This window comes from Nematostella vectensis, chromosome 1 (genome assembly GCF_932526225.1).
Source record: "Nematostella vectensis chromosome 1, jaNemVect1.1, whole genome shotgun sequence".
Lineage (NCBI taxonomy): Eukaryota > Metazoa > Cnidaria > Anthozoa > Actiniaria > Edwardsiidae > Nematostella > Nematostella vectensis.
In genome coordinates, this window is record NC_064034.1 from 5,996,814 (window position 1) to 6,018,972 (window position 22,159).

Sequence of the window (22,159 nt, forward strand, 5' to 3'; positions counted from 1 at the left end):
GTATCTGAGATCAAACCCGGCAATTGAGATCAAGACCGGTGTCTGAGATCGAACGCGGCATCTGAGATCAACGCCGGTATCTGAGATCAAACCCGGCAATTGAGATCAAGACCGGTACCTGAGATCAAACCCGGCAATTGAGATCAAGACCGGTATCTGAGATCAAAAACAGCAATTGAGATCAAGACCGGTACCTGAGATCAAACCCGGCAATTGAGATCAAGACCGGTACCTGAGATCAAACCCGGCAATTGAGATCAAGACCGGTATCTGAGATCAAACGCGGCATCTAAGATCAAGACCGGTATCTGAGATCAAACGCGGCAATTGAGATCAAGACCGGTATCTGAGATCAAGACCGGAATCTGAGATCAAACCCGGCATCTAAGATCAAGACCGGCATCTGAGATCAAGACCGGCATCTGAGATCAAGACCGGCATCAGAGATCAAGACCGGTATCTGAGATCAAACCCGGCATCTTAGATCAAGACCGGTATCTGAGATCAAACCCAGCATCTGAGATCAAGACCGGCATCTGAGATCAAGATGACGGCATCTGAGATCAAACCCGGCATCTGAGATCAAACCCGGCATCTGAGATCAAGACCGGCATCTGAGATCAAGACCGGCATCTGAGATCAACCGCGGCATCTGAGATCAAGACCGGCATCTGAGATCAAACCCGGCATCTGAGATCAAGACCAGCATCTGATATCAAGACCGGAATCTGAGATCAAACGCGGCATCTGAGATTAAGACCGGTACCTGAGATCAAACGCGGCATCTGAGATCAATCGTCACTTGTGGCTCCCGTATGTACTGAGTGTTACTCACCGTCCTCCCAGGTCTGTACAATACGCGTCACTTGTGGCTCCCGTATGTACTTAGTGTTACTCACCGTCCTCCCAGGTCTGTACAATACGCGCGTCACTTGTGGCTCCCGTGTACTTAGTGATACTCACCGTCCTCCCCGGTCTGTACAATACGCGCGTCACTTGTGGCTCCCGTATGTACTCAGTGTTACTCACCGTCCTCCCAGGTCTTTACAATACGCGCGTCACTTGTGGCTCCCGTATGTACTCAGTGTTACTCACCGTCCTCCCAGGTCGGTACAATACGCGCGTCACTTGTGGCTCCCGTGTGTACTTAGTGTTACTCACCGTCCTCCCAGGTCTGTACAATACGCGCGTCACTTGTGACTCCCGTATGTACTTAGTGTTACTCACCGTCCTCCCAGGTCTGTACAATACGCGCGTCACTTGTGGCTCCCGTGTACTTAGTGATACTCACCGTCCTCCCCGGTCTGTACAATACGCGCGTCACTTGTGGCTCCCGTATGTACTCAGTGTTACTCACCGTCCTCCCAGGTCTGTACAATACGCGCGTCACTTGTAGCTCCGATGTACTTAGTGTTACTCACCGTCCTCCCAGGTCTGTACAATACGCGCGTCACTTGTGGCTCCCGTGTACTTAGTGATACTCACCGTCCTCCCCGGTCTGTACAATACGCGCGTCACTTGTGGCTCCCGTATGTACTCAGTGTTACTCACCGTCCTCCCAGGTCTGTACAATACGCGCGTCACTTGTGGCTCCCGTATGTACTCAGTGTTACTCACCGTCCTCCCAGGTCGGTATAATACACGCGTCACTTGTGGCTCCCGTGTGTACTTAGTGTTACTCACCGTCCTCCCAGGTCTGTACAATACGCGCGTCACTTGTGACTCCCGTATGTACTTAGTGTTACTCACCGTCCTCCCAGGTCTGTACAATACGCGCGTCACTTGTGGCTCCCGTATGTACTTAGTGTCACTCACCGTCCTCCCAGGTCTGTACAATACGCGCGTCACTTGTGACTCCCGTATGTGCTTAGTGTTACTCACCGTCCTCCCAGGTCTGTACAATACGCGCGTCACTTGTGGCTCCCGTATGTACTTAGTGTTACTCACCGTCCTCCCAGGTCTGTACAATACGCGCGTCACTTGTGACTCCCGTATGTACTCAGTGTTACTCACCGTCCTCCCAGGTCTGTACAATGCGCGCGTCACTTGTGGCTCCGGTGTACTGAGTGTTACTTGAGCGAAGGGTAAGGGTGTAATTGGTAAATTTTTTGAGCAGGCTCAAGGAAAGGTCTTGCGTGTTGATGTTTGTCACTTTTTCTGATTTTATAATATTACTTCCATTGCTGGCCATGTACTCGAACAATACTATGTATTCCTTAAATTGCCCGTTAAGTCGGTAGTCAGAGGAGAGCTGAAACCAAAAAAGGTCATGTGAAGATGCATATCAAGTCATGGACGATACAAAAAGACACAGAATATTTTTCATTAGACTTCTACAGGGCGGACGAAATTCTAGGTCGTATACCAGTTTTTGATTAATCATTGACGTAATCAAAGTTGAAGGCTCTTCAAGCGGGAAGCAGGCTTGAGGAGCAAGAGAGATTCTACTAAAGAAACATAAATATTTCCGCTCCATTAACTAGTCCCCGCCTTAGTTTTCGCACTGATTATTCTTTATATTACAACGAGTGATACAAAAATTTAAGGCGATCTTATTTCTTTACATACCGTCCATTGTATCCGTATTGCGGTGGATGATGTTGCAGCCGTCGATTGAGAAATTATAAGTTTTCCATCTGGATCTGAATAACAAAGATGTTCACATCTTACATAAAAGTGACCCGAAAAGTGAAGGTATTCATGCATGGCCTCTCTAAAGCAACTTCTTATTCAGTAAGCCCTTCTTTTATCAAATCTCCGAGGATCTCGCCCCTGATCAGCCTTTCAAAAAACTTTCTTATATGTTAAAATGGATTACTCTTGTTATTTATAATAACTTGTGTGCGATGAGAAATTTCTACTGTGGTTGTACCTGCCATGAGAGTTGTGTAGGAACCCGCTGAACTCCACAACCCGAGCCCAACCACACTCTTCCCTCTTGCCTGCACCGTGTAGCTCGTGTACGGCACAAGACCAGTCAACTCGTATTGTGACGACGAGAGGATCTCACGTGTAGTCCATGCTCCACTCGTCCGGTACTTGACGGTATAACCGGTCAGCGGTCCTGTCGAGTCGTCTGCTAATGACGTCAGCTGCAGTGTAAGTGAGCGCTTATTCCTTGTTACAGCTACTACTGGTGCTGCCAAAACATCTGAAAAATGCAGAAGTGCAATTTAGAAACCGTTGATTGTTAGAACATCCTTATCGAGTCATACTCACTTAGCTGGACAGAGACCGCTATCTCAGCACGTCTGGCTATGCCTGCACTTGGTAGAGTCAGCGGATACCTTGCAGAGCATGCGTACGACTGGACACAATTTACAGGTCGGCGGTTCGGGTCTGGATGCACACATTTGTAGCTGTGTTTCACGTCAGCTGCTGAGCGGTACGTTACGGTGATACTGCTTGAAGTATCCCCAGCCATCAAGGTATCATTTTTGTACCATTTAAAATCAACGGGCTGCAGTTGTCCGTTTATCAGACAGGGTACAGACACGTGTGTACCGTTTGATGCCTGGAGATTGATTTGTCTTTCAGATTTAAAACCAGGTAAAAATACTGGAAATAAGAAAAGCTGAAATGAGAGAAACTACAAAACTATTCTAGATTCTCAAAGCATGTGTTTTTGCTCCCAAGGATAGCAGTTGACACATTTCAGAGCATACCAAAAGTGCAGCCATAAAAGTCTATTCTCATGCAGGCGTTGCCGCCATTCACTGCCTGAGGGTGAACCCTGATGAATTGTGCAGCGATGGGGACCTTAAACCAGTTAACACGCCCTGTGTTGTGGTTCACGTTGCCGTCAAATATCTGGAAAAGCAAGATATTGAATGCTTTACAAACAGAATTATGACGTAACCTTTACCAAACCCGCCATACATACCAGCCATCCATGACGTCACCTTACCTACCCCGGGTACAGACCTGCCATCCATGACGTCACCTTACCTACCCCGGGTACAGACCCCCATCCATGACGTCACCTCTACATACCCTGAGTACAGACCCCCATCCATGACGTCATCTCTACATACCCTGAGTACAGACCCTCATCCATGACGTCACCTTACCTACCCCGAGTACAGACCCACCATCCATGGCGTCACCTTACCTACCCCAAGTACAGACCTGCCATCTATGACGTCACCTTACCTACCCTGAGTACATACCCCCATCCATGACGTCACCTTACCTATCCGAAGTACAGACCTGCCATCCATGACGTCACCTTACCTAAACTGAGTACAGACCCACCGTCCATGACGTCACCTTACCTACCCCGAGTACACACTTGCCATCCATGACGTCACCTTACCAACCCTGAGTACAGACCTCCCATCCATGATGTCACCTTACCTACCCTGTGTAAAGACCCACCATCCATGACGTCACCTTACCTACCCTGAGTGCAGACCTGCCATCCATGACGTCACCTTAACCAACCCTGAGTACAGACCTGCCATCCATGACGTCACCTTACCAACCCTGAGTACAGACCTCCCATCCATGACGTCACATTACCTACCCCGAGTACAGACCCGCCATCCATGACGTCACCTTACCTACCCCGAGTACAGACCCGCCATCCATGACGTCACCTTACCTACTCTTAGTACAGACCCACCATCCATGATGTCACCTTACTTACCCCGGGTACAGACCAGCCATCCATGAAGTCACCTTACCTACCCTGAGTACAGACCCACCATCCATGACGTCACCTTACCTACCCTGAGTACAGACCCGCCATCCATGACGTCACCTTACCTACCCCAAGTACAGACCCACCATCCATGACGACACCTTACCTACCCTGAGTACAGACCCGCCATCCATGACGTCACCTTAACTACCCCGGGTACAGACCTGCAATTCATGATGTCACCTTACCTACCCTGAGTACAGACCTTCCATCCATGACGTCACCTTACCTACACTGTGTACATACCTGCTTTCCATGACGTCACCTCTCCTACCCCAAGTAGAGACCAGTTATCCATGACATCACCTTACCTACCCTGAGTACAGACTTGTCATCCATGAAGTCACCTTACCTACCCTGAGTACAGACCCGCATCCATGACATCACCTTACCCTCCCCGAGTACAGACCCACCATCCATGGCGTCACTTTACCTTCACTGAGTACAGACCCACCATCCATGACGTCACCTCTACCTACAATGAGTACATACCAGCCATCCATGGCGTCACCTTACCTACCCCGAGTACAGAACTGCCATCGATGACGTCACCTTACCTACCCTGAGTACAGACCCCCCATCCATGAAGTCACCTCTACCTACATTGAGTACATACCAGCCACCCATGACGTCACCTATATCTACCCTGTGTACCTGCCATCCATGACGTCACCTCTACCTACCCTGAGTACTTACCAGCTATCCTTGACGTCACTTTACCTAACCAGAGTACAGACCTGCCATCCATGACGTCACCTTACCTACCACGAGTACAGACCTGTCATCCATGACGTCACCTTACCTACCCCGAGTACAGACCCACCATTCATGGCGTAACTTTACCTACCCTGAGTAAAGACCTGCCATTCATGACGTCACCTTACCTACCACGAGTACAGACCCGCCATCCATGACGTCACCTTAACTACTCTGAGTACAGACCTGCCATCCATGACGTCACTTTACCTACCCCGAGTACAGACCTGCCATCCATGACGTCACCTTACCTACCACGAGTACAGACCTGTCATCCATGACGTCACCTTACCTACCCCGAGTACAGACCCACCATTCATGGCGTAACTTTACCTACCCTGAGTAAAGACCTGCCATCCATGACGTCACCTTACCTACCCTGAGTACAGACCTGCCATCCATGACGTCACCTTACCTACCCTGAGTACAGATCCACCATCCTTCATGACGTCACCTTACCTACCCTGAGTTCAGACCCTCATCCATGACGTCACCTTACCTACCCTGAGTACAGACCTGCCATCCATGACGTCACCTCTGCCTACCCCGAGTACAGACCCACCATCCATGACGTCACTTTACCTACCCCGGGTACAGACCCGCCATCCATGACGTCACCTTACCTACTCAGGATACAGACCCCCATCCATGACGTCACCGTACCTACCCAGAGTACAGACCCGCCATCCATGACGTCACCTTACCTACCCCGAGTACAGACTTGCCATCCATGACGTCACCGTACCTACCCCGAGTACAGACTTGTCATCCATGACATCACCTTACCTACCCTGTGTACAAACCTGCCATCTATGACGTCACATTACCTACCCCGAGTACAGACCCTCATCCATGACGTCACCTTACCTACCACGAGTACAGACCTGTCATCCATGACGTCACCTTACCTACCCCGAGTACAGACCCCCATCCATGGCGTCACCTTACCTACCCCGAGTACAGACCAGCCATCCATGACGTCACCTTACCTACCTTGTGTACATACCAGCCATCCATGACGTCACCTTACCTACCCAGAGTACAGACCTGCCAACCATGACGTCACCTTACCTACCCCGAGTACAGACCTGCCATCCATGACGTCACCTTACCTACCCTGAGTACAGACTTGCCATGCATGACGTCACCTTACCTGCCCTAAGTACAGACCAGCCATCCATGACGTCACCTTACCTACCCCGGGTACAGACTCACCATCCATGATGTCGCCTTACCTACCCCGAGTACAGATCTGCCATCCATGATGTCACTTAACTTACCCTTGGTATAGACCCACCATCCGTGACGTCACCTCTACCTACCCCGAGTACAGACCTGCCATCCATGACGTCACTTAACTTACCCTGTGTACATACCCGCCATCCATGACGTCACTTTACTTACCCTTGGTATAGACCCGCCATCCTTGACGTCGCTCCACTCGGTTCCAGTGAAGCTGTACTTGATAACGTATAGCGTGACCCACTTTCTTAGCGTGCGGGAACCCTGTGTGGCTATTCCTGTAACTGTCCTCACCCCTCTAAGGTCAACCTGAAGATACTCAGTGTTGGCTGATGTGGAACTGCACCAAGATGAGCCGCCGTACAATCGGCCAGCGGATGCCGTGTACGCGCCATTATTGCTTGATGACGTCATTTGTGAGTCAAGGATGTAGCCACGCTCCACTCCGAGTGACGATGCACAAGCTGAAAAGCGGTTGTTTTGTGATATATTACATGGCTTTTCTTATAAACCTTTATGCATCATGCAACGTGGCGGTACCTGACTGTAATCCGCGGTAATCCAGTCTTGTTGTTGGGTAAGTTTGGTATGCTGTTGGAACAAACCGGATGAATCTGGCCAGTGGCGGATGAGCGAGCAGTCTCACCACTACACTTGATATATCAGTATTTCCAGTAAACACCTGTAAAAAAACATTATAAAAGTTTCGTTTTGCTTATTGTTAATTTCATTCCGGCAACCAAATTAAAATTCTGACCTGCCCTTTCAAAAAGTGTCACTCGCATCACGGCCCTTTAAAAAGGTGGCATTGTGGGATAATTTATCACGAAATTCCCCGAGATGCCATGCTATAAGTTAGTGATACCACGATAATCGCATTGACCTGGCGTATGAATGTATTAGCGCCGGACATGGCAGCCAATTTGAAACTCGCGATGTTTTTCATCGCTTTTATCGCTGTGTCTTGGATGGGGAACCTCAATGCCCCTCATTACTATAATATAAGAGGCTACTCAGCGTATTCGAGAGTAACCGTGAGGAATTTGCTGCCTTGGAGGCTAAGATTTGCCAAGTTTTCTTTCAGGCCGATTAGCATATGGCACAAACGTGGACATATTTCTCTTCTTCATCCGTTCCCGCCAGATTTGACAACTTCAATGAACGTCGAATGGAACCCGGGACCAGACAACTTAGATCACTGTCCAGTTCGCCGGAAATATAGACGATGCAGGGCCGGGAAAAAGGTCAAGGAAAGACTAAACAGCAAAGTTTACAAGATTCCCGTTGTTATTTCAAATTGGTCACGCAATGGCTGTCACGGAAGGAAAACGACACGAACGCAAACTCTCTCGTTGATTAAACTTTTCTCAGGAACCAATGCTTCTAGAATAGTCCCAAAGTGCATGGTTCTTAATGCCAGATCTCTTGCCAAGCCTGACGCAGCCCCGGCTCTTTATGCTGAGCTGAGCTCAACTAACATCGACATATGCTTAGTCTCTGAGTCATGGTTGAATAAAAAGATTCCATTCCCAGAAATAAGCGACATTAGCCAGTGGTTTCTCTGGGCTCACATTTTGCTAGGCCCGCGAGGAATAACAGCGGTATCACAAAAAAAACGAGATTCCGGCCAGCACAGGGGCTTCCCTTCTATTGTTACACTAGAAGTATTTAATCAGGTTGACTAAAATTCCAAATAAAAGTAGTATTAGCGGTATTTAAACGTGCAAGGAGCATCTCTGATTTGATACGTCCAATGATAATGGAAGTGCGGCAGTCTTGCTGAGGTTGGAAAACATTATATGCGCAAATTTAAAAAAAAAATGTATTTTAGAAAGGGTTTATGGTTCCCCTGTGTCTGTCCCAGAAAGCCGTGGGGCCGTTTAAAAACAAAATGGAGAACGGACGAACGGAGAGAAGTTGTTCTTGCGGAGCGCACCGTTTTCCTTGCTTCAGTCTGTATCTTAAAGACAACAATAATGGTTCCTGAACTAGGCATAACTACATCAAATGTTATTTCTTCTGGAACAAGATTGGAAGGCGCTACTGCCTATTTGATTGGCCAATTTGATGGAAGGATAGTCGATTTACCAATTTCGAGTCCTGCACCTGTGATGCGGCGAACAGTTCTACCTTTTAAACGACTACTTTTATGCCCGATTTCAATGAAATTACAGAGAATGTATGGAGGATTGCATGCTCTTAAGCGAACAAAAGTGCAATGTCCAAGGAACAATTATAGGGCTTTCTCTGGCACCGTTTGAACGGAAAGTGTATCACTCGAATGGCAAGGGTTTTTTTTTCGAGTCCTGCATCGTGAGCCCAAAATCTCTGAAACGAGAAAATTTGATAAATTGTGATGTCTCCCCATGTTTCCTTATAATAAATGGCAGCCATTTTGACATTGTATGTGCACTATTACGCATGCGTGGCGGCCATGTTGTCTCTCATTTCTGGGAATTGCTATCGCACTTGATCTGCCCTGATGGTTATGTGATGGTGAGGAAGGACCAAGCGGATCTCAGAGCTGGTGGAGGGGTTGCAATCATCTGCCGAAATGATTGGAAGATGAAAGTGCTCAATGTAGCTGCTAGTTTCGAATCTGAGACTGTTTGGTGCATAATAACAACACCAAACTCGGAATTTTATGCGGCTAGTATATACCACCCTCCAAACCCAGACTATGATGCAGCTGTATTACTTGACTTCATGTCTGATACGTGTGACCAGATTTTACTGGAGAACCCAAATGCTAAGATCATCATAGCTGGTGATATAAATCAGTTGAACATTAGTGAGTTTACGCGTCAACATGCATTACACCAAATGGTCAAGGTCCCCACCAGGGGAGAACGTATTCTGGATGTCTTTCTCACTAATTATCCTTTCCTATGGAAACATGGCTCAGTGAACAAAGGTCTTGTAAGATCCGACCATCTTGTAGTAACTGTACCGCCATTGGCCCTTGTTAAACCCAGCAGAAAATATGTCAGCCTCAGGGACACACGTGAACATAGGAAGGTTGCTATGGACTCGAAATTAGAGATTTCAAAGCTGAAGTGGGCTGAAGATTTCAACTTTGAGAATCCTGAGGAATGCGTACGAATTTTGAATGACAGGTTGTGGAATTTGTTTGATCAAAGTTTCCCATGTATCAACGTCAAAATGTCATCCAGGGACCCACCCTATATCGCCCTTGGTCAAACATCTCTGTAACATCAGGAATAAGACTTCACGGTTCCGCAGCGAGGCTAAGAACACCATACGCCAAGAAAGGATTAATAAATTAATCCGTATGAACCAGGTGATGTCTGTTCAGAATGAAAGCAAGGAACACTCTAGGGGCTCCAAGGGGTGGTGGGACGTAGCGAATAGGATTACGGGCAGGAAATCGCAGGGGACTCCTGTTAGTATGGTGTTACAGCCTGATGAAATCAACACCTATTTCCAGGCCATTAACATGGATGATGCATATAAAGCTCCGGCGCTAGTGCCGATACCTGAGGGTTGCAAAGTCCCTTCTATCGACGAGCACGCAGTAACAAATCTCTTAATTCATCAAAAGAGAACTGCTTCTGGGGCTGATGAGTTCCCATATTGGCTCTGGCGGGATTATGGCCATCACCTGGCACCTGTCATTACCAAAATCTTCAACAGCTCTCTGAAACATCAAATGGTCCCTTCTCTGTGGAAACTAGCTAACGTGACACCCATTCCCAAAGAATCGCCATTGCACGAATGCAATCAGTTACGGCCTATATCATTGACAAACATCATAATGAGAATCTTCGAAAGGCTGGTCTTCAAACAAGAAGTGTCATCTGCTCTGAACTCACAAATACGATCTGATCAGTTTGTCTATAAGCAAGTCCACAATACCACCATGGCCTTGCTTAAGTGTCAGCACCATTGGCTAAACTGGTTAGACAAGGACGTTGACTTCGTCAGAGTATTTTCTTTTGATTTTAGCAAGGCCTTCGACTCTGTTTCCCATAAGATATTATGCAGAAAGCTAAAGTCCTATGACATTAATCCTTATGTCATTAACTGGATTGTTAGCTTTTTGGGTAACCGTAAACAAAGGGTGGTGGTGGGTGGAGTGTCAACGAAGTTTGTCAATATCGACAGAGTTGTTCCTTAAGGAACTGTGTTGGGACCTGTCTTGTTTTCCATTATGGTGAACGACATTATCCCGGTCAACCCTAGTAAGATCCTCTTGGTTAAGTACGCCGATGACATCAGGCTGAGCATTCCTCAACGACATAACTCTGCTGATTTATCTTCAGTTGAAGTTCAGAATATCAAGAATTGGTCAAAGGAAAGTGCTGCTAGATACGAGTACACAACCAGTTACACACCAATTGCAGAAATAATCAGAGATAGGGACGTCAAACTATGGGAGAGGATAACATCAGATGACAACCACTGCCTGAGTTGCATGCTGCCGAAACGGAAAACCCGCAGCCTGAGGAAAAGGGGGCATGATTTTATCTTGCCGCAAGTAAATATTTAGTAGAGAAGTATATAAGTAGTTAATGGTTTGTAACCCGCCACGTCTGTCTGTCGGGATTATTTTTAATAAAGATGATGATGATGATGATGATGATGATGATTATTATTATTATTATTATTATTATTATTATTATTATTATTATTATTATTATTATTATTATTATTATGCCCGCTATCTGCTATTTGTTCATTCATTCATTCATTCATTCATTTTCCCATCCACCTCATAAGCTTAGTTATTTCCGCTATCACTTGGGCTCTCCAGGTCTCCCCCATAACTTATTTGAGCAAATGAGAGCAGTGGGAATATATCCATTAGATACTAATGTCACGGAGGAAAATAACGAAATATAGATTAACGTCATCTTTGACAACTAAATATCTTACATTAATTAAACGCCGACTTTCCTGAAGTTAAGAACCGTTATAAGTATGTTTTGTTTATTCAACTAAAAGGCGTCTGTTTGTTTAAACAAGTTATATCAACAAAGTAACTTAAGCTGTTCCTAAGAAATAGGATAGCGAAAAGTAAAAAGTTGACGCTTGACCCAGTGGAAAAGTCAAGCGCAAAGAGTGGCGCGTCTTTTTTCCAGGGGTATTTGACAACCAGAATTTGGCCACCAATTCTCGGTTCGCGCTTCTTAACGAAGGAAGAAAAGTTAGGTCTGAGTTCACACAGGGTTTGCCCTGTGTAGGATTCAGACCTGGCCGTCGACGAAATTAGGATTTAGTACGGTTTAAGATTTTGAGTGCAAAAATGATTGCAATCTTGTCAATCATTATATTCATTTGTGTATCTTGCCATGCGCACTAGCAGTGTGACAAGTTAGTGTGCGACAACCGTAGTCAGTAGCAACATGTAAACATTACGTAAGTCACGGTAGCCCAAGGGTAACAAACCGACATACCCATGGGGGGGTAGTTCGTTCCTCGGACGCCCATTGGCTGAAACCTTATCTAAACAGAGCTAAAAGCTTTCCATGGCTGTCAGTGTCAGATTACCTAAGGGACACCGTTGTCGGACCCTATAAAAAGGGGTGCGGTAGAAGCCGCAGATATATGTCTTGTAAACCTTTAGTTTGTAACAGCTAAAAAAGCCCGGTACCTGTACCGCCCCCCCTACAGCCTACTGTCGTTGTTACAATAGGCTTTATTTTCCAAATGCCTGACAAAAATACTCGGATATCATCTACTAAAACAGTTCGAGGTTGATAAAAAGGCGAAAAGATCATTGAGGCGGAATCCCAAATATGGTATGCAATACCTGAGACTTATTATATGGCGTCCAGGTGATGTTATTGTCAGAGTACGCAATAGTATAGAGCTTGGTCCATTCCGACAACAAAGAGCTCGTTGTCCCTTGAGAGGCCACAGAGCACACGCGCCACAGACCTCCCAGGTCAACTTGGAGATATGTATTGTCTATATCGGCAGCTTTTGGTGTCCAAGCCTTTGATGTTTGTAGTCTTGCGTACCAGGGATAGTAGCCGCTACTATACCATGAATTGCTGGTGAAGCGATGATCAGGAATCATATTTGTGCTCTGAAGGCCGACTGCGTGAGACTGACAATCTGATAAAAGGTTGGCATGGTAATTTTGCTTTTATTTTTTTTATAAACGACACGAAAATGCGGTCTGGCGCGAGATTTTCTAAAACACAGTACCTGATCCCAGTCGGTGACCGTACAGCTCCAACCGTAGACACTTTGACCCAGTCTCCGAAATTGGCACCACGCGGACGTATCTGGCGGCGGGGGCTTGGTACAGTACTTGACGCACGACCGAGTTTCTGTCGTAATTACCGTTGAACTTCTATATGAAGAATATCAATTTTAAAGAATCTATGCTTACCATGGTGATATACAGCACAATATTTCTAGAATAGCAGTTACTGCCTTACCCTAGTGGTGTTATTTTCTCTATAACTTGTCCAGTTTGCTCCATCATCCGAGCAATCAATCCGATAAGTCTGTACCCACTGGTCAGCGGACGGATCACCTTGTGTAGCTACGGCGCAGATCATGTGACTTGACCCAAGATCCACCTGCAGGTATGGCGAGACGTCACCTGAGCCCGCACACCATGCACCGCTTGTAGTGCCCAGTCTTGCGCGTACGGCATTTGCGTTGTTTGATGAGGCGGAGATACTTGCGCTAGGTACGCGATTGTCACCGAGTCCTAGAGCCAGACTCTCGCACGCTACGGAGATGGATAAAAAAGAAAATGTTTATGCTTTTTCCCTTCTATGCTTACTCATAATGTGTGTTTGTCTATCAACAAGGACCTTTGATATCTTCAAAACTGATTTTTGGATAACTTTGGATAACTCGTTTTGGTCTTGTTTTATAGCAAAAACAATAGGTACTTTTAAAACTCGGGTGCTTAATGGAGTTTACCTATATTAAAAACTTATCAAAGTTGATGTTAGATTTACGCTATCACGCGTTCGTGTTGCAATTCGCCGATTTGAGATACGGCTGCTCAATAGAGTTTCACATTATATCTTGATATATTTTTCCCATAAATATGGTGCTATGGTGCTGTTGCTTTTACGCTATCTGAAGCACAGAAATATGTTTTTACTGTAAACTCTCATCAGCTCCACAAAATAATATCTGTAGATCAATAATGCGCACTATCTGTAGATGTTTTTGCATGCGTACTCATTACTTATATAATACATCATGTGTTTCAAGTATACGTAATTGTGTTGCTCACAGCATTCGATGTCTCCAAACAGGTCTGCTCGTAAACAGATTGCGCTATTCCAGGTCAGCGGCTTGATTCTGACGTAGCGCGCTCTGATTGGATGACTGAGCCATTTGATCATCGCAACATTCTTGTTGACGTTACCCGTGAAGTTCTGCACAAACGAAAGCGACACGATTTTAGCAATGTGAAACATAATTTATATTAAATCTCAAAGAATTCATAGGAATCCTTAACCCTATTCAGACTGGGGGGAGGGGGCTCTTTAAAATCTTAAAATCTATCTGCGGAAGTTTTGATGCCATTGACATGTCGAGGAGACGCTCCATGTTACCATGGCAACCGTTTTTTTTACACATAGGTTTCCCAAACACTAAAAAGGAGTGATTTTTTTTTTATATTTTGGTCCTGTTTCTAAATTTTGATGCCTCTGTTGACTTTATAAATTTGTTTAGGCATAAGTTTGTTTTGACTTTATAAGTTTGTTTTGACAAGTTTCACAACAGCGCTAGAATGTTTTACCTCGGATATTTGGGGGGAGTGGTGGCATAATTTTGCTCTGCTGTTGTTAAAAATGTCACTAGATTTAGTAGATGACACTTTAAAAGCTACATGCATTCAATTTTTTTTCTTGTAAGAATTACATTTTTTTTTTCTTTTGCAAAAATCATAAAAGTCCAAGATGGCGGATCCAAGATGGCGAACCCTTATGGCCTTTTTGCATTGTAAAGCCGTTAAAAGGTTGATTTTGACATATCTAAATGATGGGAAGTAATTTCAACCCGATATTTGATAATTTGGGCAATATTTGAAAGAATATCTAGCCAAGCGGTTCATGAAATACGGAGGGGGAGCCTTTTAGCCACCCCCCCCCCTCCCCAGTCACAGACAGCTCAAAATAGCCCAGTCTGAATAAGGTTAATTAACACTTATACAGATTAACTTACGAAGTCATTGCTGGTGGCAGCATCATAAGTCAGCCATCGTGTCCCATCACCACTGTACTGAAGGTTATAAGTCTTGACCCACTTTTCCTCCCCATGGGACCCCTGTGTGGCTACTCCTGAGACCGTCATCACCCCTCCCAGGTCAACCTGAAGATACTCAGAGACGGACGATGACGTACTACACCATGATGAGTTGCCGTATAGACGGCCAGCGGACGCTGAACCCGATGACGCTGACATTGCTGAGTCCGGGATGACGTCATCCATCAGACCAAGCGACGACTTGCACACTATGTTAATGAGTATGAAATTTAGTCTTTTTTAGATATTTGTCAAGCTGAAGATGTCCTTGCCAAGAAAAGCTATGATAATCGTCCTCATTGCAGCTGAGCAATGTAAGTGGGATGGTACAGATCGTGTTCGCAAGCATGGAAAGGTAGCCCTTACATTGGCTCTCTTAGCGCTCGGCATTAGATTTTTCCGCGACCCACAATGCATAGCGCAAAGAGAGACCTGGTCTGACTAATTCAAAGGTAGCTGCTTCACCAACCATACCAGAACCGTAGCAGGCCTCGAAAGATTGGGGGGGGGGGCACAATACAGTAACATAAAAAAAAATTATTTTATTTTATTTTTTTTTTTTTTGGGGGGGGGGGGGGGACAGCCATGTCCCTACTGCTCATTTCGTTATAATTATTTAAAATAATGGGGGGACGTGCCCCCGTGCCCCAAGGTTTCTGTTGATAATCAAGCAGGTGGAATGATGTAGTACGGCCATCGCAGAAAAGCTCAGTCATAAATAGCCACAACATTACGACAGTCACTCTGAGTGAGTTCTACTTCAACATACCGTCGGGTTTAGTGCCGTACACCTCCACGCGCATCGTCGGGTACCTGTTATGACTTAAAGGTACAAACCGGATGAACCGCGCCATGGTGGGAACCGCGAGGGTGTTTTTGACGACTGTCGTTCCGTCCGTGTTACCAGTGAATACCTGGGGATACATACGTGTAGTATTATTGGGACAAATTAGACATTTCTTAGGAAACTAATGCCACATCAATGTATTTACCATCCCTCGGACTCCCGATATAAGTCTTTAAATGTAGATTTCCCATTAACATATTAGGTAATATCTGAATTCAGCATTAATTAGCATTCAATCCTTAAATAATATCCAGAGGGCTTTTATATAATACCTCCCCTACCTTGTCGGTCCCAGCCGTCTCCCGGTATGTGGACCATGCTTGATTATCCATGGAAAACTGAACTTTGTATGACGTCACCCACTCTGTCCCATATGAGGCGCCCTGCGTAGCCACAGCGCACACCACGAACACGGCGTTGAGGTCGATCTGGAGATAGCCACTAGTATCACTACTTTTGCGACACCATCCAGGCGAACCGTTAAGTCGAGCATAATAGGGATGGTATCTGCTGTCGTATATTGTCGTAGCTGAAAATCTGTTATCAGGCATCACGTGACTATCGCTAATGCCAACCTCTTGACTGGAGCAACCAGCTTCCGCACAAACTGAAACAACTAGGAAAAACAAATTTCTATATTTTTAGTGGACCTCCGTCCTTTTGCATGCCACATATTTCTCAATGCTCAAACACAAAACATGTTCGAATAACCGCGGCCAAAAGAGTGCCGCCTAAAAGGCTCTGGACATTACAAGCAATTTTTACTTGGCTTATTTGAAACCAAACCGAGCACACGATATGGATGTGAGGATTGTTAACAAAGCCATAATGCGCAAAAATGCAAATATAAAAGCAAAAAAGGTATGTACACTATCACTCTATCATCGCTAACTAGAGAAAAATAAATCACGTTTTTAAAAGAACTAGGAAAAACAAATTTCTATATTTTCAGTGGACCTCCGTCCTTTTGCACGCCAACGATTTCTCAATGCTCAAACTGTCAAATTGTCGAACTCCAATATAAGGCCATTGCGAGAAATTCATATGTGGTAGTGCGAAGTAGAACGTCATAAATTGGAATTTAAAACTTTTTTAAACGTTTTAGGCAGCTGATGCATGCTTGAAACTCGCAATTAAATAGATCTACAAAGAGATATTTAACCAATAACAAGGAAAGAAGACGTCTCTCGGTATTCTGATTGCGGCAAATAGCAGTTCGGTAAAAAGAGTAACCACCAGAGAACGCGCTGTGCTTCGAGATCGAAAGTGAACATTATGTTTATGATTCTTTACGATGCTTTTTAACGCTTGCGACGCTATTGAACCTGATGTCAATAGATTATGTGTTTTTACAATAAACAAGGTTTACATCGGAGGTCTTGTTACGGCTTACCTGTGATTGTTTGTAGCAGAAGGATGGCGAAAGCTACCCGGAAATAGAAAGAGAGTGCTTGCACCGCCATCTTTACCAGACGATCATGTCTCGTCGCTATCGGCATGCGTAATCAAGTTAATTCAAAGTCACGCAATATTATTTACAGTGTAATTCGAGAAGCCGCGTCTTCGAACCAGTCACCTCTGTTGATACATTGACAAGCCTCAGACATAATTTGAATCACAAATAGACCTACTAGCAATGCTAGATACAAATTCGCACCTTCATATTTCAGCCCAGACTTACAATCTTCTATGTGTGAATATTCTCACGATCACATCCTGTAATTGTATATTATCCCAGAATAGAGTTCACAATAAAACTATCGTTGCTTTATTCATGCTCTCTTGCTGTTTCACAGCAAGTGAAACTACTTGCATAACTGAAAATATCCTTTAAGACAAAAAAATAACTGACAAAAGTAACCAGATTTTCATCCCTGGAGCTACAATAGATTTTCATCTCGTAACATCGATATTATTAAAACTCTGCGTAAGTTGTTTAAAAATGATGCTTTAGGAATAATGGAATAATGAGTTAAGGGCAGGGCTGGTGGAATTGCGGAATGGTCCCAAAAGTGTGTGTGTGTATGGTGGAAAGGACGTGTTGACATAGAGTTTTGCTCATGTAAAAAAAAAAAAAAAAAAAAAAAAAAAAAAAAAGAAACATCTCATCAGAAATCCCGTGCGTCGCCCCTATAGGTTTCTATTGCCCTTTTTTCCCCAGCAGGCTTTAAAACCATGAAAGAACTTTTTGTTATCGCCTGAGCCACTGCTAAGCACACTATGAAAGTACGTCATGAGTCAGTAAATTGGGCATATCGATTTTCTTTAAAAGATTGTGTGAGCATCTTACCTATTAGTGGTACACACTTCTTTTTTGCTTAAATGGTATGGACGGCCATGAAACAATTATAAATATTATTAAATTAAAATAATATTATCATAATATTATCAAATTGAAAATAACGAAAATGTCCATAAGGAAAGTTAGAAATAGTTTCTTATGGAGATGACAATTTTTTTTATAAAAACTTGAGCTCCAAGAAAAAGAATATTTTTTTTTGCTTTAGCTAGAGAAGAACCTTCAGTACACTACAATTTATATTTCTTTCCGTTTATTTTCCAAACAAAAACAATTCTGCTGATTTCTTCTAGGCGACATCACTCGCGGTTCTCAATGTATGGTATAAGAACATTATAACTCCCAGGGGGGGGGGGGGGGGGGGGGGGGGGGGGGCTCCGATAAAAATAGACGGGGTTATCGGCAAAATCGATTTTAACCATAATGGCACTTTGGGCGTGGTCAACAGAAATTCTTTCCAAGAGATAAAAAATCCTTCAGCATCCTCTTCAAAATAGCAGTTAATCGAATTTTATACCATAAGAGATAGCAAAATTTTAAAATTCCTTCAACACCCCTAAGGGATGGTAGTTGGTCGAAATTTTATACCCTTAAAGATGTGACGATCTTCTCCGTCTAATTTTCTGGAGAGTCACCCCCTCCCCCCACCGGGATTATAACATTCATATCTAAGAAACATGGTCTGTATTACATTTTTCGTGTTCTCTAGCCCAGCAATATAGGGACTCTAAAGCTCTTTTAGCCTTTAGAATTCGTTGCTTGTAGAATCCCTGGATCCGTCATTAGCGTCAGCCTATTTTTCAACAATCTGAGAAGTTTGCGTAGTCACTGAAGGAGTCCAAGTACTTTTGGATAATTTGATAGCAAAACACGTACTGCGTCTGGAAACAAATATTTAAACCAATATGTATATATTAATTGGCACAATTATCAACATCGGGGATCTCTGTGAAAAAGCGAAAGGGCGATGATAATGATGATGATGGTGATGGTAATGATGGTAATATTTATTCCTTGAAGCCTGACCGAAAAAAAAGTATTTCATAGAGTATCAAAACAAACAACAAACAACCAATTTAATGCCTAACAAAATAGTAGTTTTAACTACTTCACTTGACCGTTTTCATCGTTCTATGCAATCCTTAACCCCGTATTGAGTCCTGTTTATTATACCTGCATTGGACCAAGACTGGCACGTTGCCGCACTGCTGCTGTGACGTCTGAACTTCGTCTAAAAGATCCAGAACGCTGCGGGAAACCTTAGGGATGCACTTGTCTGTCCAGGACACGTGATGCAAGTGACGAACCTCGTGCGTCTTCTGCGAAGTGTAACATGGGACATTTGAGCCGTGAGAGATATGTTTTGGATGTCCAGGTGCACAAACAGGTGACAATTTTCTGTAAAGTGCTTAGGCGGCCTTATTCAGCTTGGTGTCTTTCAAGAAAGTCGGTAAAGCGCAAAGGAAAAAAAAACATGATTAAACCTGTTACCACTAATCCGTAAAGCAACTATGTGCCGATATATTTACGAGATTCCACTCGTCTCACCTTTTTTCGCGTCACCTTAGGCTTGACGCAGATGACGTCACCTTTCTTTTGCTTGCTGAGCACGCTGATCCCTATGTGACCATATTTGGTAGCTCCATGGTCAGGCCAGTACTGGGGGTATTCCTGTGTAAGCGATGAAATGATCAGTTGCATTTTTGCTTTTATCTTTTGTTAGTATTGAAGGCTTTGTTCCATACCCAAACCTTACAGCGCTCCTTACGCTACATTCCCATGCCCCTTCTATCTCTCTTCAGACTAAAACCACCTTCGTATGCACATGCTCATTATGACACATATGTTTTCTCCCATACGTTTCCTCGCCCTACCATACATTCATCGATTCCACCCCTTTATTGCGCTAGCCCATGACGTGAACCAATCCCCCACCCAACCTCAGAAGATTCTGGGGCTACCTGGTCGTGCAGGTTGTTCAACATGACAATCGTCCCGATGTCGTAATCCGTCACCATGCGCCAGAAATCCTCCACGGTCTCCAGCAAGGGATGCTGGGTAGCGATGAATGCATTGCGCCCCCTGTGAGCCTAGAAGTAAATGTCATTTAGATTAAATAAATGCTTCAATCTTTGTCGCTGTTCTGCAGATGTATGGGCACTCTATTACAAAAACAGTAAACGCAAATGTCAAAGTATACTTAAGGGACAAGTACACACATGTAGGAATACGGCGTTGATGTAGTCCGACTCCTCGTCAGCATGCTCCTTATGCAGCATCACCCTACAGCTGTTCACTGCAACACACCATGAGTCACGATGATATATAAATGCACATACACGCTCGGCCTCGATGATGATTATACACACCCTATATGGTGTTGTAGAAATAGGCAAGAAGGTTTGGCACAAATTCAAGTGTAACCAGTACGTACATGCTATGATGTCAGAGAATCTGTTCTTGTGCAGATTTTGTGGTTTCTCTCCAACGCTTTTCTCTTCCACCGGTATCTCACGGCTTGTTACGGAGTTCAGCCTCTGGGAAGGATCGCACAAGAAGTAGTGATAAAAAACTAACGAATATTACTCCCTAAAAGAAATAGCTCTTCATCTATTCCGTGACGATTACATATTATGTACTGTCCCGAGTGTCCTGTTGAGCGCGTTTCCCGCCACCCGGTCCATAAATCACCTGAAATCTTTCTGTTTTCCGCATGAACTTGGACCTATCCGGATTGGGCGAGTACAGCGTGTCAACAGCGATTTTAACCCTCATTTTTTCAAAACCCTACGCTAGCCCGTGAGTTACCTGAACCTAGAAAACGTTATGCCCCGCATAATTCCACAATCGTTCTGCTCGTCACCTAGACTTCGAAAGTGCCTCGACTGAAAGGTGTATCCCGCATAACTTCATACCATAGACTCGTTCCGTGTCTTACCTGGAACTCGAGTGCGTATCCTGTCATCGGGAATTTACCGTTGACAGAGGCAAGTTTCTGCATGGCCTGGTTGTATTTCTCGCTTTGTATCTCTGTGTTGCCGCACGTCAGGGCTTCTAACACAGCTGAGTGGATAAACGAGTACTGCTCCTAAAAAGTGAATTTGCAAACGTATCAAAGTTCTAGATCGCCATCGCATTTCCATGGCGCGCTGCGTAATCGCGTCTTCGAGGATGCAAAATTCTTGTTTATGTGTTTATAGCGTTTGTGTAGCAACATTTACACTAACGTACCTTTGTCTGGACCATGTGTGGCCTGTGTTTCCTGATCGCTATGAGGTAGTTACGAATATCCACGGTTCGGCTCTTTTTGGCCTGTTCCAGCATGGCGTCAATAACAATATAGGCACCAGTGCGTTCAACGCCAACACTGAAGAACATGGAAGGGGATACACACTACTTGATCAGCAGATGAGAGCCTGGATTTTCTAATCTACACGTGATCTATCTTGCATGGCCTACTTGACTATGGTTAAATTACAAACTCACCTGCAGTGGACGATGACTGGTCCCGCGTCCCGCGGGTTCAACGCGCGCACTTTTCGTCTGAACGCAAGGACTGCTGTTGCGTATTGGGGAACGCCCTTGTCCGGCCACACGGTAAAGTGAAACTGACGAACTATTCGACTGCCACTCCGTTTTTCCTTGGAATAGTAAAAAAAAATAGTAGAACCTCCAATAATAATGTGCTGTTCTTATTATACTTTTCCGAACCAAAATAGATCGCAACATTAAAAAGACTGTTTTACTTGAATGTTTTCTGGTTTCTAGATTTTTTTTATCCATATACTACCACCTACCTTAGATAAGATGAAGGTACAATTCTCGTAGCCTGCGAATACTTCCGACTGGTGTAGCGTGACTGTCACGCCACCGTATGTCTCGGTCTTGTCTGGCCAGTATTTGTGGCACTTAGTCTGTGGCATGGATTAATCATACGAAGTGTTACTGGCAAATATCTTTGTGCTTGATTAAACGCCCTGAGCGCTTATACCTTGGACCAGGTCCGCGCCTTTTATACCTCAGGTCTTTCTTTGAGAGAAAAAGAAACGATTTCAGGGGGAGTTCA

At 44.6% G+C, this 22,159-nt stretch overlaps 2 protein-coding genes across 12 annotated transcripts in view; both read right to left on the bottom strand.

The window, feature by feature from the left end:
* Positions 1-17,413, bottom strand: part of LOC5502674 — a 30,600-nt gene extending 13,187 nt beyond the window's left edge. For 2 of the 3 annotated variants that reach the window (XM_048723551.1, XM_048723549.1), the window contains exons 1-15: positions 17,188-17,412; positions 16,076-16,410; positions 15,717-15,861; positions 14,867-15,156; positions 13,929-14,073; positions 13,111-13,409; positions 12,875-13,022; positions 12,474-12,781; positions 7,241-7,382; positions 6,863-7,164; positions 3,666-3,810; positions 3,220-3,558; positions 2,873-3,151; positions 2,569-2,642; positions 2,014-2,251 (exon numbers count right to left, since the gene is read on the bottom strand). In XM_048723551.1, coding sequence (XP_048579508.1) covers positions 2,014-2,251; positions 2,569-2,642; positions 2,873-3,151; positions 3,220-3,558; positions 3,666-3,810; positions 6,863-7,164; positions 7,241-7,382; positions 12,474-12,781; positions 12,875-13,022; positions 13,111-13,409; positions 13,929-14,073; positions 14,867-15,156; positions 15,717-15,861; positions 16,076-16,410; positions 17,188-17,293 — 3,295 coding nt within the window. In that variant the 5' untranslated portion in view covers positions 17,294-17,412. Of the gene's footprint in view, positions 1-2,013; positions 2,252-2,568; positions 2,643-2,872; positions 3,152-3,219; positions 3,559-3,665; positions 3,811-6,862; positions 7,165-7,240; positions 7,383-12,473; positions 12,782-12,874; positions 13,023-13,110; positions 13,410-13,928; positions 14,074-14,866; positions 15,157-15,716; positions 15,862-16,075; positions 16,411-17,187 lie in introns of all 3 variants that reach the window. The other variant, XM_048723557.1, reaches the window with a different exon arrangement.
* The window catches only part of LOC5502675 (receptor-type tyrosine-protein phosphatase F), a 155,702-nt gene that overhangs the window by 20,898 nt on the left and 112,645 nt on the right, over positions 1-22,159 (bottom strand). For 3 of the 9 annotated variants that reach the window (XM_048723515.1, XM_048723534.1, XM_048723486.1), the window contains exon 28: positions 21,032-21,181. The exons of 2 other annotated variants lie outside the window; for them this stretch is intronic. In XM_048723515.1, coding sequence (XP_048579472.1) covers positions 21,032-21,181 — 150 coding nt within the window. Of the gene's footprint in view, positions 1-18,803; positions 18,975-19,266; positions 19,413-19,641; positions 19,765-20,054; positions 20,184-20,312; positions 20,390-20,527; positions 20,631-21,031; positions 21,182-21,324; positions 21,461-21,579; positions 21,735-21,890; positions 22,008-22,159 lie in introns of those variants that run through there. 4 more of the 9 variants (XM_048723538.1, XM_048723523.1, XM_048723521.1 and 1 more) reach the window with 4 other exon arrangements.